The following is a 26464-nucleotide window of genomic DNA, read 5'->3' as shown; positions in this document are numbered from 1 at the left end:
AGTATAGGAATCGGGTGGGAGATTAAAATGTCTTGAAGAGTGAAAAGGTGCACCCCCCTCCTCCATGAATTCTTTAAGAATGGGACAAGAGGAGCAGCAAAAGACTTCAGGTTTTTCAGGCCAGTAGAGGCTCCTTAAGGTAGACTTTACCCAACATGTTTTTAAGCCAGATACAGTGATCACTACGCTAGGCATTAGCTCTAAATATACCTATGTACGTCAGTTATGCCTTCCATTTTCATATGCCACCAGCATCTACTGGTCTAGGCTTATACCTTGGACCAAGTTCTGAGAACCTCTATCTACGCTGCAAATTACTTAAATTCTCTGTGTAAGGGTCCCTATACTCCAGCTATATCCTGAAGCTACTTGGCCTGGACAAGCTTTCCTTTGGAATCTGTCAGTGTCACCCTTTGTTTAGCAGGAAGAGGAGTATGCTCACATGGTCTTGTGGTATCCTTCTCCTCTCAGGGTTGGGTTCAGGCTGCTACCTCCACAGCCAATAAATCATATTACAATTAAGTATGATTAGTCATTCAAAGTAATTACAGATTTTTAGAAATGTAGGAAAACCTGGCACAGCAAAGTTCCATTTCATTTCCTTTCTCCTGTACTAGAACAAGCTTAACTTAAGAAACCAGTCTGCGTAATTTAGAAGGAAGGACGTGTCATTGCCAAGTATGTTAGAGAATGGATAAACGAGCCTATGAAGGAATGGCTCAGCCTGACTACAGAGGTGAATACCCTGTGAAAGAAGCTTGCAGATTTCCCTTGGTAATTGCTACGTAAGTCCATGAGTTGTTGTTGCTTTTCAGATTTCAGAAATCCCTCAAGATCACCACTGAAATATAGCTGAACTGTCCCTCAAGCAGGCAAGCACCACTTGCAGTCAGCAGTCAGTCATCCCCCAGGGCCTCTTCCAATCTGCCCTCGAGGAAAATTCCTTCCCGACCCCAAATATGGCAATCAGCTGAACCCTGAGCATGTGGGCAATCTGAAGTTTTGGACAGTTTTTTGAATTGGAGTAGATCTTACTTCTAGTGAATGTAGGGCCAGAACGGACCTCAAGAAATCATCAAATCCAAGCTCCTACGTAGTGGCCAGGACCAAGTAAACCTACACTCTCCCTAACAGATGTTCATCCAACCTGTTCTTAAAAATCTCCAATCATGGGGATTCCACAGCCACCATGGAAGTCTAGTCGAGAACTTAGAATTAGAAAGTTTTTCCTAATTTCTAACCTAAATTACTCTTGCTGCAGTAGGACATGGAGAACAATTGATTGCTGTCCTCTTTATAGTAGCCCTTAACATATCTGCAGACTGTTATGTCCCACTTCAGTCTTTTCTCAAAGCCAAATATGTCCAGTTTTTTTAACCTTTCCTAATATATCAGGTTTTCTAAAACTTTTGTCATTTTTATTGCTCTCCTCTGGACTCTCTCCAATTTGTCCCCATCTTTCCTTAAATGTGGAGCCTAGAATTGGACATAGTACTCCAGCTGAGGCCTTGCCAGTGCTGAGTAGAGCAGGACAACTACCTCCATGTCTTACATACGACATCCCTGTTAATACACCCCAGAATGACAGTGGCCTTTTTTGCAGCTGCATCACATTGACTCGTATTCAATTTGTGATCCAATATAACCCCAGATCCTTTTCAGCAGTACCACCAGTCATTCCCCATTTTGTAGTTTTGAATTTGATTTTTCCTTCCTAAAGGAAGTACTTGCTTTTGTTTTTATTGAATTTCATCTTGTTGAATTCAGACCAATTCTCCAGTTTGTCATGGTCATTTTGAACTCTAATCGTATCCTCCAAAGCGTTTGCAACCCCTCCCACCTTAGAGTCATCTGCTAATTTTATAAGTATACTTCCACTGCATTATCCAAGTTATTAACAAAAATACTCAATAGTACCAGATCCAGAAGTGATCCCTGCAGGGCCCCAGTACATATACCCTCCCAGTCTGACAGCAAACCACTGATAATTACTCTTTGAGTATGGACTATTATTTTCCAGGTACTTATGTTCCAGGAGCTTTCCAGATATTAAAGTTAGGCTGACTAGTTTTTAATTCCCCAGATCCTCTTTGTTCCTATTTTTGAAGATAAGTAATGTTTCCCCTTCTCCAGTCTTCTGGAACCTTACCCATCCTCTAGGAGTTCTCAGCGATGGCTACTCTCAACCTCCTTTGCTCCCTGCTGGAATATCTAGGCATAGGCCTTAATAATAGTCCTGATCACTGACACAAGGCCCATTGAAGTCAATGGAAATACTCCACTGATTTCAATGGGCTTTGGATCAGGCCCTCAGCAGCCAGTTGTTTTTACTGTGTTTTTACTCTTAGGAAATACAAACTCAGAACTGGAGAAGGCTCTTCCCTGCTGCTCCCAGGACCAAATGATGCCGGTTCTTCCTAAGTGAGCTATGTGTGTGTTGCTGAACCACAGGATATGAGAATTTGGAACAATATGTGCTAGCCTGTAGACCATGATTTAAGACCAAGTGTGTTACAAAGATTCTGAGGAGCATAATGACAGATAGATAATGTCACTGGTCAATATTTGGACACAAATCCTTTCCCCTTTATTATACTGTTTTCTTCTTTAAAATGGGGATTAAAGTTAGCAATATTTCTGTTACATAAAAGCCGTAGGGTTTTATAATTTTCTGAAGGTCAGCTATAATCCATACTGAATGTTTTTAGGTTCTGTTTGGTTTATTGTATTTGGCAAAAATGTAACTTGCAAGATGGAGTAAGATTTATTTTACCATTAACAAAAACATGTTGTATTGAGAAGAAATGTTCTCTAATAGAGTGCGGGGACTGGGAGTCAAGTCTTCTGGGTTTTGAAAGGCAGTGTGGCCTAGTGGATAGATCATTGGACCTGAGTGCTATTCCTGGCTTGGATACTGGACTGCTAGGTGACTTTGGGCAAGTAACTTCATTGCTCTGTGACTCAGTTTCCCCTCTAAAATGGGGTTAATGATACTTTCCTCCTTTATAAAGCACTTTGAGATCGCCTGATTAAAAGTACTGTATAAAAAACAGGTATTATTATTATTTTATTATTTTATTTATTGTTCACAGCTCTGCCAGTAGACAAGTCAATGAATCTCTATGCAGCTCAATCTACCTGTCTGAAAAAGGAGTATATAATTTAGAGGACCTAATTCCTAATGGTGTCATGAGAGTTAATTACTGCGTGTAAAAGCATTTTAAGATCTCTGAATTAAAAGCTTTATACGACTATTACTTATTCAGATATCTACATTTTTGATTTCTTATGGCCTCTGCCCCTGAGAAATTGAAGTGTGAATAGTAGGGTGTGTGACAGAATGGGTATATGTCTGTGTCAAATTATGAACTCCATTTTGTTTTGTGACTGCCAGATTTGATTGTTGTATTGCAGAGTTGTAGTAGCCATGTTGGTGCCAGGATGTTACAGAGACTGGTGACCTGAAGAAGAGCTCTGTATAAGCACGAAAGCTTGAAACAGAATTTGGTCCAGTAAAAGATATTATGTCACCGACTTTGTAAATTTTAACATTTCTCTAAATTTGATTGTAACCTTCATTGTGACTGCCACTTTGTATTGTAATCTTTTAGGTTGGGGTGTGACCCCCATGCTGTATTGCATTCTCCATTGTGAATTAGAGTAACCATTTTGTGTTACAGAGTAGCAGCCGTGTTAGTCTGTATTCCACTGAATGCATCCGATGAAGTGAGCTTTAGCTCACGAAAGCTTATGCTCAAATAAATTTGTTAGTCTCTAAGGTGCCACAAGTACTCCTTTTAATTTTGTGTTAGGGGCTTGACACCTAGTGGAATGACTATGTGCTGGTCTACACTAGAAAGGTAGGTTCCCCCTGCTCTCAGCTCACACCCCTGAGAGATGTAGTTAAGCTGACCTAAGCGCTAGTGTAGACAGTGCAAGGTCAACGGAAGAATACTTCCATTGATCTAACTGCCTCCTCTCAGAGAGGTGGATTTACTACAGTGATGGAAGAACCCTTTCTGTCACTGTAATAAGTGAAGCCCTACAACAGTGTAGCTACAGTGGTGCTGCTGTGCCTCTCTAGTATTTCTAGTGTAGACATACCCTATGCCTGAGAAACTAAAACAAAGCAATCTGCCATCAACTCTGATTGTCTGTCAATGACCAGCCAGCCAACCCCTGGAACAATGAACTCTGCACAGCAGCCTGCCTGGGGGGAGGGGGAAAAGATGAAATTTCCTAGCTAGAGCACATAGCTGGGAGCTCTCCAGTTTCTCCTGCTTGGCACGTGACCAAACAGGTCAGGAACTGTTTTAAAAGGTGGGGTGCTTCTCTAAGTGAGGGGCCAATCCATCAGCACGAAGAAGAAGAAAGGGATGGCGAAGGAGAAGGCAAGAAGGGTTATGTAGCCTGTGAATGCTGACCAAATCCAGGACTCACAGAAGGGGTAAGATCAGATTCAGGGGAAGTGCATTCAGGACCGTTTGTTGTTTTCCAAAGATCTGTAACTCCCAAGTGCTTTTAAAGTGCCTGTGGTTAATAAATTCTTTTGTTAAGCCTGTATTCCTTGCTAGTCTACCACATTGTCCCTGACAAGGTTAATCGAGAAGCTCAGTGCTCACAAGGAGATGGGACTCTGAGGGAACGTGTATAAGCAACTGGGGGCTCAGGAAGGCAGAGGCACTGGTTCTGGGATTTAAGGTGGCTGGGCTGCAGAGCCCCACATCCCAAGGAAGGAATGCAGACATAATCTGGGAATGTGGCTGAGCCCTGGACTACACTATGAGTTTAGGTCGAATTTAGCAGCGTTAGGTCGATTTAACCCTGCACCCGTCCAAGCCTATTTTGTCGACTATGCAGATGAGCTCTGCATGGTCACCTGTGCAGTCCCAGAATCGCAAAAGAGCTCCAGCATGGACCGAATGGGAGGTACTGGATCTGATCGCTGTATGGGGAGAAGAATCCGTGCAGGCAGAACTCTGTTCCAAACGACGAAATGCCAATATATATGCCAAAATCACACAGGGCATGATGGAGAGAGGCTACAAGGAAAATTAAGGAGCTCAGGCAAGCCTATCAAAAAACAAAGGATGCAAACGGTTGCTCCGGGTCAGAGCCCCATACATGCCGCTTCTATGATGAGCTGCATGCAATTCTGGGGGGACCGGGGGGGGCCTACCACTACGCCACCACTGTCTGTGGACACCTGCAAGGGGGGAGTCTCACGCAACAAGGATGAGGATTTTGTGGATGAGGAAGATGAGGAGGAGGAGGAGGTTGAGGATAGCGCACAGCAGGCAAGTGGAGAATCCCTTCTCCCCAGCAGCCAGGAACTGTTCTTTACCCTGGAACCAATACCTTCCCAACCCTCCCAAGGCGGGCTCCCGGACCAGGAAGCCAGAGAAGGCACCTCTGGTGAGTGTACCTTTGTAAATATAATATAGGGTTTAAAAGCAAGCGTGTTTAATGAGTAATTTGTCCTGAAGACTTGGGATGCATTCGCGGCCAGTATAGCTACTGGAAAAGTCTGTTAACATCTCTGGGGATGGAGCGGAAATTCTCCAGGGACATCTCCATGAAGCTCTCCTGGAGGTACTCTAAAAGCCTTTGCAGAAGGTTTCTGGGGAGGGCAGCCTTATTCCATCCCCCATGGTAGGACATTCTACCATCCAAGGGAACATTCAGAAGTGCCCGTTCCTGCTGGGCTGTTTGCCTTTGGCTGAAAAGAAATCATCCCCGCTGTTAGCCGTGCGGTGAGGGGAGGCCCATTCATGCTGAGTTATTCGCGTTTTCCTGACAGGGATCTTCCCTGATACTAGCCACGCGGTGGTTGGGTGGGGTGGGGCGGGGTGTGTGAAGTGAAGTGATTATCCCGGAGAATTGAGGAGGGGGGGTTGGGTTGTGCTGCACATTCACCCTAAAACTGCAGCCCCTCCTTTTAAATGGCCAACCCATTGGGCTTTTCTTGGTATGGGAAAGGAGGGCACTGCTGTTTGAAACCATTCCCACACGTTATGAAGGCTGAAGAAGCTGAAACCCTTTGCCTTACCATGGCTGCCTGCAAGCCGAATTCTGTTGCCCAGCCGAGCGTGTGTGATGTCTCACACCAAACCGGCAGGCACTCAATGTAAGAGGCAAAATGCAACCTTGTAAAAGCATAAGTGTTATGTAATGTGAATCGCTTGATTTAGTGTGAAATAGTCTTCCCTTTGTTCTCTAAAATGTATCTTTTTAAATACTACTCTCCCTTTTTTCCTCCCACAGCTGCAAATGTTTCTATGCTCCCCCTATCATCTCCGTCCCAGAAGCTAACACAGATTAAGAAGGCGAAAAAAATGCACTCGCGATTGACATGTTTTCAGAGCTCATGCAGTTCTCCCGCACTGAAAGAGCTCAGCAGAATGCGTGGAGGCAAACAATGGCAGAGTCCAGGAAAGAGTTAAATGATGAGAGGAGGGAGGAGTACGATGAGATGAGATGGAGATGAGAGGAGGGAGGAGATGAATGATGATGAGGAGGGAGGAGTACGATGAGAGGAGGCAGGATGCAATGCTGAGACTAATGGGGGAGCAAACTGCCATGCTCAGGCGTCTGGTGGAACTGCAGGAAAGGCAGCAGGAGCATAGACCACCACTGCAGCCCCTGTATAACTATCTACCCTCCTCCCCAAGTTCCATATCCTCCTCACCCAGACGCCCAAGAATGCAGGAGGGGGAAGGCTACGGGCACCCAGCCACTCCACCGCAGAGGATTGCCCAAGCAACAGAAGGCTGGCATTCAATAAGTTTTGAACTGTAGTGTGGCCTTGTCCTTCCATCCTCCCTTTATCCACCACCCCACCCGGTGCTTCCCTCCTCCCCACCGCTCCCGGGCTACTTTGCGAGTTTTCCCCCTATTTGTGTGATGAATTAATAAAGAATGCATGATTTTGAAACAATAATGGCTTTATTGCCTCTGAAAGCGGTGATCGAAGTGGGGAGGTTGATTAGCTTACAAGGAAGTAGAGTCAACCAAGGTGGTGGGTTTTCATCAAGGAGAAACTAACACAACTTTCACACCTTAGCCTGGCCAGTCATGAATTTAGTTTTCAAAGCTTCTCTGATGTAAAGGGCACCCAGCTGTGCTCTTCTAATCGCCCTGGTATCTGGCTGTGCATAATCGGTTGCCAGGCAATTTGCCTCAACCGCCCACCCCGCCATAAACATCTCCCCCTTACTCTCACAGATATTGTGGAGCACACAGCAAGCAGCAATAACAATGGGAACATTGGTTTCGCTGAGGTTTAACATAGTAAACTGCACCAGCGAGCTTTTAAATATCCAAATACACATTCTACCACCATTCTGCACTTGCTCAGCCTATAGTTGAACTGCTCCTTACTATTGTCCAGGGTGCCTGTTTATGGCTTCATGAGTCATGGCATTAAGGGGTAGGTTGGGTCTCCAACGATAACTATAGGCATTTCAACATCCCCAACAGTAATTTTCCGGTCTGGGAAGTAAGTTCCTTCCTGCAGCTGTTCAAACAGACCAGAGTTCCTGAAGATGCGAGCATCATGCACCTTTTCCGGCCATCCCACATTGATGTTGGTGAAACGTTCCTTGTGATCCACCAGTGCTTGCAGCACCATTGAAAAGTACAGTTGCAGTTTACGTACTGGCTGCCAAGGTGGTCCGGTCCCAAGATAGGGATATGCATTTCGTCTATTGCCCTACCATAGTTAGGGAATCCCATTGCAGCAAAGCCATCCACTATGACCTGTACATTTCTCAGAGTCACTACCCTTGATAGCAGCAGCTCAGTGATAGCATTGGCTACTTGGATCACAGCAGCCCCCACAATAGATTTACCCACTCCAAATTGATTCCCGACTGACTGGTAGCTGTCTGGCGTTGCAAGTTTCCAGAGGGCTATCCCCACTTGCTTCTCAGCTGTGAGGGCTGCTTTCATCTTGGTATTCTTGCGCTTCAGGGCAGGGGAAAGCAAGTCACAATGTTCCATGAAAGTGCCCTTACGCATGTGAAAGTTTCGCAGCCACTGTGAATCATCCCAGACCTGCAACACTCTGTGGTCCCACCAGTCTGTCTTTGTTTCCCGGGCCCAGGATCGGTGTTCCACGGCAGGAACCTGCCCCGTTACCACCATGATGTCCAAATTGCCAGTGCCCGTGCTTTGAGAGAAGTCTGTGTCCATGTCCTCATTACTATCGTGATTGCGCTGTCGTCGCCTCCTCACTTGCTTTTGCAGGTTCTGCACATACTGCAGGATAATGCGTGAAGTGTTTACAATGCTCACAACAGCAGCGGTGAGCTGAGCGGGCTCCATCCTTGCTGTGGTATGGCGTCTGCAGGAAAGCAGAGTTGCAGCAGAAGTGGTGATTGCCACGAGAATAGATATTTATACAGAACAACAAGAGGACCTGCAAGGTGGATTCATGGCACCAGGAGAGCAGAGTTGCAGCGGAAGCGGTGGATGATGACAACATGGAGAAATTTGCTCTTAAGACTGAGCTCATTTACAAGAGCAGGAGAGCAGAGTTGCAGTGGAAGCAGTGGATGATGACAACATGGAGAAATTTGCTATTGGGAATGAGTTCATTTACAAGAGCAGGAGAGCAGAGTTGCAGTGGATGACGACTGCACCGTCTGCTGACAGGAGCACCCAGGACACAACAGCAGCGGTGACAGTGAGCTGAGCTGAGCGGGCTCCATGCTTGCCGTGGTATATCGTCTGCACGGAAAAAAGGCGCGAAACGATTGGCTGCTGTTGCTTTCACGGAGGGAGGGGCGACTGACGACATGTACCCAAAACCACCCGCCACAATGTTTTTGTCCCATCAAGCATTGGGAGCTTAACCCAGAACTCCAATGGTTGGCGGAGACTGTGGGAACTGAGGGATAGCTACCCACACTGCACCGCTCTGTAAGTCGATGCTATCCGCGGTAGTGAGGACGCACTCCGCCAACTTAATGCGCTTAGTGGGGACATATGCAATCAACTGTATAAAATTGATTTCTAAAAATCGACTTCTATAAAATTGACCTAATTTCGTAGTGTAGACATACCCTTAGAGACCCAGAGCTATGAATAGTGACATAGTTCTGCCAGGATCCATTTGGCTTAGATTGAAGCCACTGGGATCCAATAGCTGGGTTCACTCACAACAAACTGGCATGCTTTCAGAGGGAGATTTGGCTAGGTTGTGACAAGGTGTATCTGCAGTAAGGGAGGAAACCATTGTAGGGACATTGATGGCATGAACTGTTTTGTTGAATTGCTTGTCCTTGAAATGGTTTCATTCATCTGCACACCAATGCTTTTAGTCCTGTCTGCATTTGGAAACAGATCTGGTGCTGAAACAACAGGTCCCGCTGAACTGCTACTATTCTGAGGACAAAACTACTTTCAGCAGCATTGCATAGTGTTCTTGAGACTTGGTAGGGATGGAATTTTATTAGAACTGGACCTAAACTGGATCTGAAACAAAACATTGTGGTTTAGGGCCATCTCTACTCCCTACTTATAATAATGAAAATAATTCGTACCTCTACTGTGCTTTCTATCTAAAGATTTCAAACCTCTTTAAAGAAAAGAATTAAAGTTTGCAACACTCTTAAGCATTATTATGCCCATTTGCAAACCTGGAAATGTAGACACAAAGAAATTAACTAATTCACTGCAAGGCACATAGGAAGCTACTAGCAGAGCCAGGAAGAGATGTCACGCCTGATGACTCTCACTTTTGTGCTTTAGCTGCAAGACTGTCCTTCCCTAAATGTCATAGAGGAACCAGTGAAACAGGAACTGCAAGCTCTGCTTAGCTGAGCCTGTAACAGGCCAAATTCATCCTTCATGCACAATTCCAGTGTAGTCAATGGAGTCATGCATCATCTGCCAGAGATTAATTTGGTCTAAGTAAACAGAGCTTAAAATTCCTACATCCTAAATTTGTCCCGTGGGTTCACAGGGGATGACCAATACCTTTTCCCACCAATAATGAAACTTTCTGGGTGACCATATTTGTTTCTCTATTTCCAGTTAAACTAATTGAAAACCTTGTATGACTCCTTTTAAACAACTTGAGATTCCCTTCAATAATGCAAACAGTGCTTTTGCTCAGATGATTCACACAGGCTGTGAGGAAAGGTGTTGACTGCATCAGTCACAACGCTTCCAGTGCCAACTCATCCATGGAACAGCACCAGAATTAGGTTTGGGAATGTTAAGCACCTCCACCCTAGCCTAAGGAAAAGTATCACAAGTACAACTAAGAAGACAGGACAGAGAATTAGGGAAGAAAAGTTGAAATTATTATAGGGGCCACCTTAAATCTCTGACTACAAGCTGGGAGTGTAAGACAGGAGTGGATCACTCCATAATTGCTCTGTTCTGTACATACCCCCTGAAACTCTGGTATGGTGCACTGTCAGAGGGATACTGGGCAAGACGGACCATGGTCTGACCCAGTATCGCAGCTCTTTTGTTCTTATACTGTATAACCCCAAAGTTCCAGACACTTATTATATAGACTTATATGGTCCTTCAGGTTTCAGAAGTCCCTCCGGTTCTCTAAGCAAAACCTAACTGATCCCCCTAGAATGCCAGTAGACTGCAATTATAATGATTTAAGGGCAGTCAGATACGTTTTCTAAAAGATTTGAAGACAAATGATTGTCTCTCTTCTATATTACTCCTCCGGTCTTTGAGGTATGGGACAGTATTTTTTTAAATATGTATCTGTAGAGCAATCAGAACAGTGAAAGCCACAATCCTGATTGAAACCTCTGAGTGCTTCTGTAAAATAAATAACAGTAATTAATTTTCTTCTCTTCTTTATTGCCCAGACTCAGCAGGAGATAAAACTAAAAGTACAAATATCAGTGAATGTTACCAATCATGGCACCTCTTAGATGTTTTAATTTTGCAGTGTATCTAAGGCAGCAAAACCAAGGGCATAGAAAATTTTGTTGAAGTCTTAGCACAAAACTAAAGATAAAAGAGAAGTTTGTTATTGGGAGCGCAAAGACATAATAGTTTATACAAAGTCTGTTGTCACTGTTGACATTTTTTACATTGCTGGAACAATAGCTAGTGCTCCTAAGGCAATAATGTGACATTTTGAATATCTAGTGGAGTGAAAGATCCTTTCACTAGCAAAGGTTGATGCTCTGAGCCTGAGTTCCAACCATTTTAATTTGGTAGGCGGTATGACGCATAGAATTATAAAAATATAAACAAAGGATAAGATTGACAACCAATTTGAAAGAGATCACAATTGTCAATATAAGAACTGGATTTTTTTACATTTATGTAAATCATATGTTCTAATAAACACACCATACCATACTGATATAACACAAAGTAGATTCATATCTAGAGGAAAGGTAAGTCAGAAGCTATCTGTCTTTTTAACAGTGACGGTAGAATCATAGAACTGGAAGGGACCTCAAGAGGTCATCTAGTCCAGTCCCCTGCACTCAAGGCAGGACTAAGTATTATCTAGAGACCATTCAGTTCCAGTGGTAATTAACCACTGGAACAATTTACCAAGGGTTGTAGTGGATTTGCGATCACTGGAAATTTTAAATCAAGATTTGATGCTTTTCTAAAAGATATGCTGTAGTTCAAAGAGAAATTATCTCAGGAAAGTCCCTTGCTCTGTGTTATACAGGTCAGACTAAATAATCACAGTGGTCTCTTCTGGCCTTATAAACTATTAATCTCCAAAATCAACTTTGCACTGTCATTTTATTGACTCATGTTTGTAAATTTTAAAGCCATGTGGCAGCTTTCTCATTCATACAACAAACCTATTGCTAGGGAATCACACTGCAATATAGGCTTGAGATGCTGGAATTTTCAGGATGTTGGTGATGACCAAAGAAAAGGAGTAGTTAGGGAAAGCTCTTGGGTATAATATTTAACCAGTGATTCATTTGTGAAGTACCTAGAAGAAGGGGGATGAGAAGTCATATAAAACGGTCTTTGCATCTGAAGATTGAGGTAGATAGTATATTATAATATATGTATGAGAATATGCAAAATACCAAAAAACATAAATAAGGAGACAAATATATTTGGGAATCTAATGACCCATAGCTCTAAATAATGTTCTTTTTCCTACAATATTACCGGAGCAGTGATCGATCATTCAGTTGATGAGGTAAGATAAGAACCACTGTTGCCAACTCCCATGATTTTATGGTGACTCTAGTGATGTTTGGTGGAATTTATTAAGCATCCCATTACTGGCATTAAACTTAAGAATTTTCACTTATTCACAATGCCCACCACCACCTTGCTATTACTGCTAATAGCACTGAAGCCAGGTTGCCTGTAGTCAAGATAGCCACCATTTCCCGAGACTATTTGCATGTGGAGGTGAATCTGCCCCTAGTACAGGACAGAGGAAATATGGTCCATGGGATAGAGCTAACCTGGGACTCAGGGTCAAGTCCCTGCTCCACTGCATACTTCCTGTATGACCTTGGGTAAGTAACTTAGGCCTAGTTCCTCAAAGGTAGTTAAGCCCTTAAATCCCATTGCAATCAGTTGTATCTCTGTGCCTCGGTTCCCCATTTGTAAAATGGGGATAACAGCACTTCCCTACCTCCCAGCGGTATTGTAAGGATAAATTCATTAAAGATTGTGAGGTGCTCAAATACTGCACTGATGGGGGCTATACCACTAACTCCTGTTTCTAATGAGACTGGAGCCAGGATGCCTTCAGGTAAGTGGGTGCTCCTTGAAGGTTAAGAGGCTGCTCAAAATTCCACAAGGAGGCAGGGAAATGGGGAGCAGGAAGGAGTCTGAGGAAGGAAACTGAGAGGTGCTGGAGAACTGATGTGCAGAGAATACAGGGGAAGATTGCCATACAGATGCAAAAACACAGGCCATCCAGAATGATCTTGAGTCCATAAAACTGGACAGCTGGCAGCATGTGCTGAGCACCCTTCCAGACTTCCTAGGACAGCCTGGACAGGTGGTGCCCCCAAAGTGAGGTGTTGGAGGAGACAGAGTCCTGTGCAGGCGAATCAGTGCAGGGAGAGATGCTGAGGCCGGGGGTGCAGAGGAACAGGGGTTCAGTGGAGAGACTTAGGGGTCAGGGGAAGGAGAGGCAGAAGGCTCTGTTTGGGAAAGTGCCCATTGAAGGAGAGGAGAATGTGGGGAGCAGAAGGGAACAGGGAGAGGTGCAGCAGAAGGAAAACATGAGGGGTAGGGGACTGTAAATGAGACAAACTGTGGGGCAAGGGGGGGAGCGGGGTCTCCAGGGGGCGGTGAGGGAAAAGGGAGGTAACGGGGGTCAGAAGTAGAATGGCAGCTCCCCGCAGCCCAGGGACTGGGGGACGGGGTCCCTGCCGGCCACGGCCATGTGTTTCGGGTCGAATCGCGGCTACCGCACGTCTTGGGCAGGAAACAACCACCACAGGGGCCGCCAAGGGACTGGCTTTCCTCGCGCACCGTGCGAGCCTCAAGCCTCGTTCAGGATTTTGGCGGGAGGCGGGCGCTGACTCCCCTGTTCTGCCGCATCACCTCACAAGGGCGGGCGGGCGTTCCCTGCCTCCCCGCGTGACGCGAGAACAACACGGCCGGGCGGGGACCGAGCACTGCGTCTGGGCTGCCTCCGGGATGGGGGAGGGGAGCCGCAACTTCCTAGCTTGTGAGTCACAATAGAGGAAGGGCAGGGCGGCGTTGCGGGAACCCAGGGGAACCTCCGCGCACTGCAGCACCCTCGGAGTCGCCAATCTCCCCGGGACCTTAGAGCGGCGGCGGCGGCATAGCCACCCCAGCCAACCGCCCCTTCTCCTTCACAGCGCAGTAAGGCAAAAAAATAGTCGAGACTGGCCTGACCTGGTAGGCGGGCACCTCCCCCTTTTCGACGGCGCTGATTGGTCCTCCCATCCCCAGCGGTGATTGGCTGCACGGGGGGCAGCGGCGGGTGCCCATTGGTTGTGCGAACGGGATAATGAGCCGTGCGCAGAGTGATAGGGAAGGGCGGGGTGAGAGTGAGTAAGCGCGTGTGTGGGGCCGTGTGCAAACCGCGTGTGGCGCAGGCAGCGGGGCTCTAGTATCAAGCGGGGGAGATCGAAAGAGAACCGGGCCCATCGTCGCCCGGACGTGCTACCTATCGCAGGAGGGTCGGGAGCCTGCAGGTAACCGTCAAGCCGGCTCGTGGAGCAAGCGGGGGGAGGCCTGGCCCCGGCCTGCGTGGGGGGTGGCGGTGGCGCACTCTGGCCTAGCGCGCGGGAAACCACCCGAGCCCTGGCCGCGCTTGCCTGCAGCCCTGGGGGGAGAGGTGGCCGGTAGCTTGACTGGAAGCGGCGCGCGTGTGAGGGGGGCCCTTCGGGTGGGCCGGGCGCGCTGGCTGGGCTGAGTCACCCTGTGGGCGGCGGTGAGAGGACGCCATCGCTGGTCTGGAGCCGGACGGCGGAGCGGGTTGGGGACGGAGCGCCGCCCCCCCCTCCCGTTCGAGACCCGGGTGAACCGCCCTGCGGGGGGCTGCCTGGGGCACCTCATCCCGGTGCGTGGGGATGGAGGAGGCTGGTGGCTGGGCCGCAGCCTTTCCTGCGCGGCATGAACACACTTGTCCGGCTGGGCGTAGGGTCAGCCGGCTGCGTCGGGCCTATTGCTCCTGGGGGCAGTAGCGGGTCTGGGCTGTGTGATCCGGGTGGGAAGGGAGTTTGGGGCTGAACTCGTGCTCTGTGTTCAAGCTGCCGTCTGCTCTACCGCTCTTCTCTCATTTGTTGCGACCTAGCGCGAGTCGGGAAGGTGGTAATGGCCAGGAGGGCGGGCCGTGGCGTGATTGCACCATGTGCTCGGCTCAGGAGGGTTGGGGTGTTCCATCGATTTACATCTGACTGGAGATATAGGAGGTGTCCCACTCTGTCTGTGAGCCCTGCAACTTAATAGAGTAACTCCTGCGATAAAGGTTGCACTTCTGATTTACAATCACTTTATTTGAATGTCTGTTAAACTTAGGTTTTAAGTCATCCTAGTCTATTCTCACTTACTCCAATCTTGCTTATCTAGTATCTGGAAGTGAGAGGTGCAGAATAATGTCTTAAGGAGTTGTGGTTATTTAGGTACTTGGGTGGGTCCTATCACCTTAGAATTTGAGTGCCTCTAAAGCCAGGAAATATTATCCTTTTACAGATAAAGTGTAGAGATTAAGTGTGTGACTAAGGTCACAGAGGAAGTCTGGGAGCCAAAAACCGAACACATGGTTTTTAAAACCTTGAATTGGACTTGAACTACAAGACCATCCTTTCTTGGAAGAATTCCATCTTGGTTTAGGCAAGATGAAACCAGTAACTGTTAACTGTATACCCCTAAACATTTAGAATGTTACAATAAATTCATTTGGGTGTGTGGGCTTATATTCATGATGTAACATTACAATTAAGTTTCTATACCCGTATGAATATTTAGAGACCTAAGTGGTGGGGTCAGTTGGGTGGGAGAAGGTAAGAAAAGATACTTGAAATGGTAGTGATAGGCATAAGAGGTGTGGGAATATGTACTATGTGGAGTGGAGGCACAAGTAGAAATATCTTTGCTTGGGATTGTTCTAGTTAGTCTGCTCTATAACTTGAGCTAAAAAAAATCTCAAATTATTTTTAGGGTGTATTAATGTAAGTAGTAACTCTTTCTACGTAGACTCTTGAACTGGGGTTGTGTTTTGTGAGGAGGTGGGAGCTAGAGTGAAATTTACAACTTACTTACACTGGCAGTCTCAACTCCTGTTTGAGTTAGCTATAGAGGCTCTTGGATTAGGAAGCCTAGGTTTCCCATGTGAATAAGGTTTCATCCAAGCAAGTGGCTTGCAGTCTCTTTCTGCAGCGTACCCTCTCATTGACTTTGCCTCAATCTCCTAGTTTCCCATTTTTTTCAGTGCTCAAAATGTTTCATATGTTGGGTTAACAGAAAGCCTTAGTAAATTCCTGGTGATCTGTGGACCGCAGTTTGAGAACCCCATTGTTAAGGCTATGCTAATAACTCACTGGCTCCAATATTGTCTTCCAGTATCATACTTACAGGTCATGTGATATACAGATTAATTGGGGACCCATTAGGGTTACAGTGACAGTATGTCAGCCTGACTGGTATTAAAGAATTCTTTTGGAGGAAGTAAATAGTTCTTTGTGGAAGGCACCTTTGCTCAAATACATGGTGTATAATAGGCCATACTCTAGAACAGGAGTAGACAAATTATTTTTTGTCACGGTCTAGACTCCACAGAAAATAATAATAATTAAAAAAAAACCCAATAATGATAGTAATAAGTACACAAAAAGATGTCAGGGTCTGTTTAAAAGCATCTGGTGGTCCAGATTTGGCCTGTGGTTTGTGTATTGACTACCCTGTTAATGCTGACCTATTTTGCCAGGAATCATATTGTCCCTACCCTCCTTTCTGGAAGCTCATGGGAGGAAAAGTAACTGCAGAGTAGGTTGGCTGGTATCTGATCACCTTTGTCCCTTGATTGGGTTGTGGCGTATGGATCTAACAATATAATGTCAAGTATTGTTCCTGATTCTCAAGTTTGTCACTACTTTTGTTAGTGTGAACTTGTGTCTGGACCCTGCTTGCGTAGATTACTGTTTGGTGAGTCACTTCTGATACTGGTTTCAGAGAGGTAGCTGTGTTAGTCTGTATCAGCAAAAGCATCTGATGAAGTGGGTTTTAGCCCACAAAAGCTTATGCCCAAATAAATTTGTTAGTCTCTAAGGTGCCACAAGGACTTCTGATACTGAAGATGGCTTTGGGAACGGTACTTTTGCCTGCTGGTTTGCCCTTGGAATTCCACAGCATTTTAAATCTCTACTGTGTGTACTGCTTTTGTTTGGGAATAATAGACTTGGACTTTGATCAGTATTTTGGTCTACATCTTTCATTGTACCTGGGTGTTGCTGTCTCCTGGCTGCTGCAGTGAGTGCCTGGTTAAAGCTTCAGCTTCTAGTATAAGATGCTGGTAATACTAATAAGTTGAGGGGAAATATTTAGTAAGTATGGTGAAGATAATTGGCCCCATTGTTGGCAAGAGGAGGGTTGTACTTGCCAACAGAGTTAACTGTGGGCACTTCTGGATTCCAAGGTAGTGCTAACATCTCTCTGTGGACCTCTCAACAGTTCTCTGTTAGGTGCCACCAGACTCATTGTTTTTGTTCATTCTGTACTATCTACGTAGTGTAAGTGAAGTTAGCTCCATGGGTCATTAAGGCTTGTATTGCAGTACACATAGGAGGGGGGAAAGGGCAGGGCATTGTGTTGGCTCTTGCCCTTGGATTAAGGCTGATTGACGTTAGCTTTTTTGTGTGTGTGTAATCTAGGAAACTGTTTGGGTGCTTGCTAGAATAAAGCAAACTGGCAGGGATGAAAGCCCCTATGAGTTGAAGCTGGGGGAAGCAGGACAGCATGGGGTAAGGTGTGTTTTTTGTTTTTTGTTTTTTTTTTCCCTTCCCCCTGTGCATGGAGTCTGGGTTTTTCCCTCCCCTGGACAGACCTGTGTCTTAACTCCTTGAAACTGCTGCTCTGCTCACAAGTAATTCAGCAAGGTGGCTTGTCTTCACTTACTTGATCTTTGCTCTTGTTTGTTTGGGGTTTTTTTTGCCTTTATGCATTTGCTGTTGTAAATATCCAGTGAAGGCAATGGTGCAGGTCAAATTCCGTAATCAAGGATTAGATTTATAACTCAGAATGAACTGAAAGTACTAAAAACATTAGTTGCTTTTTCAGTTGTTCAAGAAAATACCTTCTAGCTCCATTTTACTCAGACATAAAAACTTAGAATGTATTTTTCAAGCTATTGTATCTACTCTTCCTCTTCTCCCCCAGTCCTTAAGCTTTCCATTATGAGCTATTTGCATTTCTTTTTTGGTCTAACTCTCTGCTTATGGCAGAAGCATTAGTTTATTTAAAAGGTGAGTGCAGGTGCAGTCGGTTTTATGACCAAAACAGTGGTTTAGGAAACTTGACTTCTAACAAACAATAGATATGCTGGACTAACGGTTTGTAAGGAAAAACAATGGAGTGTTATAGCTCTTCAGACCCATTAAATTACAACATTTTTTAGTCTCATTACTCTTGCTTGCTTTCCAGTGGGTTCTCAGTAGCTTCTTTCTGTAACTTAATTTGACTTCTGGGTATTCTAAAGGAAAAACTTTTTGGCCATAGTGCTACAAGGAAGACCACTTTAAAACTTTAGTTTGGAAAGTCTCTTTACAGAAGAGTGGAACTATGACAAACAGTAACACAACACTGAAAGTACTTGTTGCTAATCTCTGACTGCAACTCCTTGTTGCTCCTGGTTAGTTTTTTATATAATAAAAAAACCATCTAACCTTTGATATAAACAGAGTTCTAGAGTTTCTGATCTACAAGATGCAAGGTACTGCAGTACTATATTGTGATATGAAAGCTTAAATATACCCACATTCAAAGATCTGGAAATGAAGGTTTTCAGCTCTTTACAGTTGATAAATCTAGTGTAAAAATCACACTGACACTTGGGCCTAGTCTACACGGGGGGGGTCGATCTAAGATATGCAACTTCAGCTACGACAATAGCTTAGATCAACTTAAAATTACTTCACACCCTTGCGGTGCAGGATCAACAGCCGCTGCTCCCCTGTTGACTCCGCTTCTGCCTCTCACCCTGGTGGAGTTCTGGAGTCAAAAGCAGAGTGATAGGGGATCTATTTATCGCGTCTAGTGTAGACGTGATAAATCAATCCCCATAGACGGATCACTACCCGCCCATCTGGCATGTAGTATAGACGTGGCCTTGGACATACAATGTATCAGAGTTAAGACTGTTTGTGTTTTGTTCTCTTTTTTGAAAGAGCTCTAGCATACTGCTTATGGAGTTCAAGTGTTCTGCAGGGTCCTTGCCTTCCTCCCGCTCTCCTGTGCTGCAGAAACTTAAATACTGCATACCCATATTTCCCTAGCTGACCTTGTCCTTAAAGCTTTTGAGTTAAATTGGGTATCTAGTTAATAATATCTTATTTGTGCTGTTTGAGCTTCCAAGGTTCTTCAAGTCCTTGGCTGTCCTGGCTTAATCTTCTCTCTTCTTCTCCCCCCCCTTACTCCCCAACACCGGTTGTGCTTGTTCATGTACTCATGGGGTAAAAATCAAGCTCCTCTGAATAGGATATTAATCAAACTTGTTCATGTTTAAATCTTCCAAAATTTTAGTGCATCCTGGAAGTTTTTTTTAGTTGAGTATAATGAACATGAAAATAAGGTTTATAGTAAAGATGTGGCTGTAACCTTAAGGTGACTTGCAGAAGGCATTCCTGTGTGGGTTTTTTTGTCAGCTGCACTGTGATGCATGAAGACCTAATGAAAAACTGAGAAGGTATTTTTTTTTTTTTTCTTCTTTGGCAAAGGGGCTTGTGTTGAGAAGGTCATGTCAAGTGTGCATAACAAACTGCCTTCTCTGAAGGAGAAAAGGATGTCTATTATATTTGAAACCTCTTAATGTCAGTTTTGTTGGGGTAAATGTCAAAGGTTTGAAGAGTAACTAAAAATCCTTTCTCCACTTCTTGCTTAGCTTGCAGTCGCTTGAAGCGCTGACTTCTGGTGTTTGAGTCCCTTAAGATTCAGGTCTTCCCTGGAATATTAAGGTTTATTATTATTAAACAATATTCAGGCCATGATGCATCATACAAAAAACCCCACACGTTTTTTCATTGCAGGTCATATTTAACTGAGACTCTTGGGTGGCTCTAAATAAAAGTAATGCTAATGGCTAACAGGAAAAATTGACCAATTTACATGATTCTGAAAGTCTACCTCTTTACAAAGAACTGATTGCTATAGATGAACAAACACTCATGCTGTCCAACCTGCAAACAGCCATGAAGGAAAACATGGCTATGTATTGTAATTTAAAATGAATAAAATCATTAACTCTGCAGCATTACATTTGTTCAGATATGGCACATACTTTTTCAAGGGACAGCAATAAGCCATATTTGAACTACTGTCCCTAGATGGCTTGTTCGCATATATTTTTAGAACTCAGTCCTCTGTTTCTAGCAGTGCAGTTCTCTGAATTCTGAAGCAGTTTCTCCTAAAAGGTGGAAACATTCTTTTTATTATGTCTTATAATACACTTGTCATCTTCATCAAGTCTCTAGTTACAGGCTATAGATTGTTTTAAGTGTCAGCATCACAGTGGAGGCCCTGAAAGTGACCCAAACTTACATGTGGACATTAGAATTTTGGTGCAGAGAAATACAGTAGTTTAAAGTGACTGTCGAGGTAGGTTAACATAAGCTGTAGATGCTGCAATCAGAGGTACCTTTGAACATACAGAACAGCATCTAAATCAGTGGTACTCAAACTTTTGCGTTTGCACCCCCCCCCCCTTACCAGAAAGATACAGGGGAAAAAATAGAGGTCCTCAAGACTATAGGAACAACTACACAGTATCTAAGTTTCAATCGCCTGCCACATAAAAGCAGGTGGAATAAAAAAAATTCATATCAAGTAGTTGATCAGTATTGATAACATGCTAATACTTAACAAAAGTGGCCCATAAGGATTTTCTCAGCTTTCCTTTTTACTTGTCACAAAGTTGCAATACTGTAAGCAGAAGACCCTTCTCAATCCTCTTCCCCTCCTTTCTCTGCTTGTTTTATTGCACCAATTTTTGCATGTTAACTTTTGTTATACTCCCCTTTTTTTAAATTCGAGACTTAATAATATGTCTGCATAGTGATTAAAATTGGGGCCTCGATGTTTCAGTACAGAATACTTCTGGTCAGCTGGTTGGGTGGTAGTTCTTAGTGTCTTGCATACACTACTGTACCAGTTTACATTAATCTTCCCATGCAGCATGATGTTGCTCAACAAAATGTCAAAGAAACCTAGGTAACAGTGTTAACAAGTACACAAATCCAGCTGTTGTACTACTTAGCATGATTGTAGCAATCAGTGACTTTTGTTAACAGCAGTATTTCCTTTGTATCCATGTCTCTCTCCTTGGTCAGATCAGCAGTATAACTTTAGTTATGCAAAAACTAAGTTAATGCAAAGGTCAGCTAAATATAAGTAGAAATGACAATTTCTAGTTAGAAATTTTCTAATCTCTAGCTAGTTCTACAGCAAGTTTAATCTTCATAACAAAGTTTAAATTTTCAGTTTTTGTACTTTATTTCCTGTTAAGCGCAGTCTTACATTATGGTTGAGTATTTGAAGAATTTAATACCTGAATAGTCTAGTGATGAGTCTTCAGAAATAAACAGTACATAATTTAGAAGTTAAACATTTGAAACTGCATAGCTAATGTTGGCCATTACATGCAAGCCTATTTTATAACATAAACAGGTGGATAGCAACTGAGCTTTTCTGTTGAGTTTCTGTTATACTAATCAAGCAGACTTCATAAAAGCTGGAGTGACTTATGCTGTGTATATTTAGTTGATCATTGTTTGAGCCTTTGTGTGTGACTTTGTGTTGAATTGTCTGTAGTTCAGGTGCTACTAAAGATGGAAATTTTCCCAGTATAAAACTTCAACATAGCTGAAAATATGCTGTTTTACTGCAAAAGTTATTCATGTGTAAGCAAAGTTATTCTACATAGCTTATCAGCCCTAGATATTAATGTGCTACAGTTAAAGGACACTCAAACAGGGTTCAAAATTTACTTTTGGCCTAAGCAAGCTTCTACAAATTTCAGACTAAGCGTTTCCAGGAATTTTTAAATTCTGAGGAGTTACTTAAAATTCCCCAACCGTGTTTACAATCACATCATGCAGCACTGTAGTGCATGAGATATGAAAGTGAAACTGTTTTATTTACTAAACTAAAAAATGTCAAAAAACCTTACAAAATCTTAAGATCTAAATTTGTCAAAACTTAATTGATGGTGTCCTTAAACACCTATTGTGTTCTGGAAGATTCTCAAATAGCTACTTAAATGTGGGTGGGTTGGTTTTAATTGGTTCACTTTTCTACAAGGTTGATTTCTCATTCTTTGGTAGCTATTAAAACATTGATTTGAAACTAAATATTACCTATAGCAAACAAGCCTCCTATTTAGTGTAATGAGGATACATTATACCTATACACACTTCAGATTCTGTTTTATGTCTCTTACAGTGATTGATAGAAAATGGCAAAGAATGCATTTTTTTAGTTGTCAAGCTCTGTTTGGATGGAAACTTAATTAAATGCACAAGCATTTTAATTTTTTTAATAAGTCCTGATACAATCTTGTCATCAAATCATGCTTTGGAATTAAAATAGATTTTAGAACTAGTAGATCTCATCCTCGCACCTAGTCTTGATATATAATCGCAGGAAGAAAATGAGCATTCCTGCTCATACAGCTCCTAGTTGGCTTAACTTTGAGTGAACTAAATAAACTGAAACAAAGAAAATATTCTTTCTGCAATTGCAGAAGAGGTTTCTGCAGTGTCAAACTGATTAAACACCTCCACAAACTGGTGCCCAGTGCTTAGCCACTGACTTTAAAATAAGAGTCAAATCACTGACCTAGTTGAAAAGTCAAGTTTTTTGTATGTACAAAATATTTGTTACGTTTAGACATTCACTGAAGCTGTCAACTTCAAATTTAATTTTCAATAGGCTCACTTTTAAAAAAGCCCATAAATATCTGCTGTAAATTTAAAATGTTTTTTTATATGTAGGAAATCAAACCGCAGTGATGAGCAGCAACGAGTGCTTCAAGTGTGGACGTACTGGTCATTGGGCTCGGGAATGCCCTACTGGAATTGGCCGTGGCCGTGGGATGCGGAGCCGTGGCAGAGGTGGATTTACCTCCGCAAGAGGTTTCTAATTTACACGTATCTGAACAAACAGTAAAATCTCACTAATTGCAAATGTGATACTAATGACATCTTTGCAAGTATTGCTTTAGTGACTGAGCAAACACAGATCAAGCATAGTACACTAAATCTATTTTGGTAACCTTATTTTGTCAAGTGTAGTTCCAATTTTAATTTGGTAATCTTTTGTACTTACAGTTGCTAAGTCTTAATGAGGACTTACTGCAACCCTCTGCTACTAAATCTTTAAGAATAGTGAAGTTGCTGTGGGAAGGATTGTAAACTGCAAATTGTCACTTTGCTAATGTCCTAACCCTTATGTTTACACTGTCAAGTTGTTTGATGTATATTTTGATCCCTAAATAAAAATGCTTTTCATGTTCCCTATCTAAAATAGGCTTCCAGTTCATGTCTTCATCTCTCCCAGACATCTGTTACCGCTGTGGTGAGTCTGGCCATCTTGCCAAGGACTGTGATCTTCAGGAGGATGGTAAATATTACTAAATTTTTCTATATTTTATTTACTCAATGTTGTAGGGGGGGGGGGAACACGTTTGTCAGTTCATTTAAAAATAAACTGATCGTTTATTTCTGTTAAATGCATTTTATGTTGTAACTTTATCAAGGTTTTATAGTCTTGTTTGGCTTGTTTTCTTATTGTGGAAGCCTGCTATAACTGCGGCAGAGGTGGCCATATTGCTAAGGACTGCAAGGAGCCAAAGAGAGAGCGAGAGCAGTGCTGCTACAACTGTGGCAAACCTGGCCATCTGGCTCGTGACTGTGACCATGCAGATGAGCAGAAATGCTATTCTTGTGGGGAATTTGGACACATTCAAAAAGACTGCACCAAAGTTAAGTGCTATAGGTAAGCACTTAAAAGTTTGTTTTTATAGCACTAAAGCTATAAAAGTATACCTTAAATAGCTGTAAGATCTTACCCTTAATCTAATTTGAAGTTTATACAAGCTAACTTTGTATATCCGTTTTGGGTATATGCCTATTTTCTTGTGATCTTTCTAAAGAAACCAACTTTGACTCACCACCTGTAATGTTTAGACTAATGTCTGATACAACTTGTTGCTTTTGACTTAAACAGGATTCAGCATGTATAGTAGTACAACACATTCAGTGAGGTCAGTCAGGATATTAGAAATGGCACACATTTCTCTGGCATAGAATTGAGCTTGCCTAATATCGAAGGGTGTAGTTCCAACTGATTAGAACAGTTATACAGCAGAAGCCTCAAATGCAGAGTTCATTAGTGGTACATCAGGTTGTACTGTTGACAGCAGTGTTGAAGTAGTTCCTGTTCTGGCTTTTGAGGAGGCTAACAAATCCACTTTTAGTTTATCAATAACATATTAATATTTCTCTCCTTCAGGTGTGGTGAAACTGGGCATGTAGCCATCAACTGCAGCAAGACAAGCGAAGTCAACTGTTATCGCTGTGGCGAGTCAGGGCACCTTGCACGGGAATGCACAATTGAAGCTACAGCTTAATTATTTCCTTTATCGCCCCTCCTTTTTCTGATTGATGGTTGTATTATTTTTCTCTGAATCCTCTTCACTGGCCAAAGGTTGGCAGATAGAGGCTACTCCCAGGCCAGTGAGCTTTACTTGCCGTGTAAAAGGAGGAAAGGGGTGGAAAAATCAACTTTCTGCATTTAACTACAAAAATGTTTATGTTTAGTTTGGTAGAGGTGTTATGTATAATGCTTTGTTAAAGAACCCCCTTTCCATGCCACTGGTGAATAGGGATTGAGTGGGAAGAGTTGAGTCAGACCAGCAAACGCTCTCCAGGTTCCATGAGCGTGATCCTTTGCAGGAGGAAGAATAAATCCTGGAAGTGTCTGAACTTCCACAAGTAACTAACTTTAATTTTATTACAATGATGGCCTTGGATTGTCTGACCTCAGTAGCTGTTAATAACATCAAGTAATGTCTTTATCAGGCCCTACCTAGAGCATATAGCTGAGTGGGAGTAAACAAAACAAACAGATGCACGTGCCTGTTAGTGGCCGAGAGAGAGAGGGAAATCAGGAATAATTAAACAAAGTAACAATAATTCAGTCAATGAATGTTAATGTTAGCAATACAGAAGGTAATGGGAAGCTTTTGAGTAAGTATTTCAAACTAAATCTAAAACCCAGAACATCAGTTACAACATACACAATTTGGAGCTATTCAGGAGTTGCAAAGAAATGCATTTTCACAGAAATCAAGATGTTATTTTTGTATACTATATCACTTAAACCAACTGAGTTTCATTTGCTTGTAATCAGTTTTTAAAGTAAAATGGTAAAAGCAATTGAAGTCCTAGAACACAGAAATGTAATTTTAAACTATCAATAAAGCTGGAGGAGGAAGGGGAGTTTGGCTAAAGTTCCTTTTTGTTTAGCTTTTGTTCATGTACATAGTGCAAAACACCATATTAAAGAGGGGAATGTGGAGGTGTTGAAAAGCTTACAGTTTGGACTTTTCTTTTGTATGACATTTATCTGGTATAAAGTTGAGTCCCATAACATAAAATAACAAAATACAGCACTATTTACAGGCCTGAATTTCTTTGCATACAGTGACACTTGCAAACCATTGGTTCCTACTTACACTATGCTCTGCAACCTTTGCACTGGCTACCCATTAAACCATCAGTTCATATGTGTCTTTTACAATCCTAATGACTGGGCAGAATAAACTGGCAGTGAAGAGACGAGCTTTATGTATCATGCTGTAATATTAACTCCTGTCAATAGCCTGATAAACCATATTGGTATCAGACAGCCTAATTCTTCAAAGGCAAGCATGTCCTTACTAGATGTTTAGAAAGAATTAGTATTTTGACCTATCAAGTGCCCACAGAATATAGGGCAGTGCATTAAGATGTAGTTTTAGGTTGTCATTTAGATGACAGAAGCTTATGACAAAGGTAGGAGAACTGTTAGGCCTTGTCTACACTACAAAATTTTATTGACAAAAGTGGTGGTGATGACATTCCATTTTTATTATGGTTTGAGCATGTTCCCACTCACTTCCTCTGTCAGCAGAGCACATCCACAGTTGGGGCACTAGCCTAGAGGGTGAGCAATGCACTGTGGGTATCTATGCCAGTCTAGCTTGATACCTTTTGTTACTAGATGTTGTGGGAAGACAGAGCAGATCACAGCACATCTTGGGACGGAGATCAGTGTCCCATGATGCGTTACTTTCTGTCCCAGTACTCCATAGGCTTCCGGCTTTCTTTTGTGGCATTTTTTTCAGTGGCTGTCAACCTTGCTGTGCACCTCAGCATCTTTGTGAGAAGAGATGGATCCTGCACTGCTCTATGTTTAACTGTCATGAAGACATGGCAGTGCAGTTAATCGTGACGTTCCTAACTGAAGACTTGACGTGCTGTGGGATTGCTTTTGGCATTCACAAAACAGCTGCATAGGGTAGACGGTCACTTTTGGATTTGTGAAACAAGCATTGAATGGTGGGCTTGTGTAGTTGGTAGGTGTGGGATGACAAGCAGTGGCTACAGAACTTTTGGATGCAGAAAGCCACCTTCCTGGAACTGTGTGCAGAGCTTGTCCCAGTACTGCAGTGCAAGGACACCAGAATAAGAGCTGCTCTCAGTAGAGAAGTGTGGAAGCTGGTCACTAGACTGCTAATGGTCACTCGTGAATC

At 43.2% G+C, this 26464-nt stretch overlaps 1 protein-coding gene and 1 long non-coding RNA gene across 6 annotated transcripts; one reads left to right on the top strand and one right to left on the bottom strand.

Moving 5' to 3' along the window:
* Nucleotides 1-6926: 6926 nt before the first annotated feature.
* LOC125639748 (uncharacterized) lies at nt 6927-13941 on the bottom strand. The gene is made up of 2 exons (XR_012669277.1): nt 13852-13941; nt 6927-8730 (listed from the first exon to the last, which is right to left on the bottom strand). It is a non-coding gene; the product is annotated as an uncharacterized LOC125639748 (long non-coding RNA).
* Nucleotides 13586-25264, top strand: CNBP (CCHC-type zinc finger nucleic acid binding protein). 5 transcript variants are annotated; one of them, XM_048857385.2, is made up of 5 exons: nt 13586-13660; nt 22662-22802; nt 23197-23289; nt 23463-23664; nt 24181-25264. In XM_048857385.2, exons 2-5 carry the CDS (start codon nt 22679-22681, stop codon nt 24296-24298), a joined length of 537 nt encoding a protein of 178 aa, XP_048713342.1. In that variant the 5' UTR covers nt 13586-13660; nt 22662-22678; the 3' UTR covers nt 24299-25264. The 5 variants fall into 5 exon arrangements, with proteins under 5 accessions (XP_048713342.1, XP_048713341.1, XP_048713345.1 ...); XM_048857384.2 differs by lacking the exon at nt 13586-13660 and adding an exon at nt 14001-14153; XM_048857388.2 differs by lacking the exon at nt 13586-13660 and adding an exon at nt 14002-14153 and having other exon boundaries at nt 22662-22781; nt 23466-23664.
* The last annotated feature ends 1200 nt before the right edge of the window (nt 25265-26464 follow it).

This window comes from Caretta caretta, chromosome 7 (genome assembly GCF_965140235.1).
Source record: "Caretta caretta isolate rCarCar2 chromosome 7, rCarCar1.hap1, whole genome shotgun sequence".
Classification (NCBI taxonomy): domain Eukaryota; kingdom Metazoa; phylum Chordata; order Testudines; family Cheloniidae; genus Caretta; species Caretta caretta.
The sequence above is the reverse complement of the archived record's forward strand: the minus strand, read 5'-3'. Positions and strand labels throughout refer to the sequence as shown.

Excerpts from the sequence above, each read along its gene's own strand:
- CNBP (XM_048857385.2), top strand. The coding sequence starts at position 22,679 with ATGAGCAGCAACGAGTGCTTCAAGTGTGGACGTACTGGTCATTGGGCT. Across the intron at positions 22,803-23,196 it reads TGGATTTACCTCCGCAAGAG|GCTTCCAGTTCATGTCTTCA; the intron begins GTTTCTAATTTA and ends TATCTAAAATAG. Across the intron at positions 23,665-24,180 it reads ACCAAAGTTAAGTGCTATAG|GTGTGGTGAAACTGGGCATG; the intron begins GTAAGCACTTAA and ends TCTCTCCTTCAG.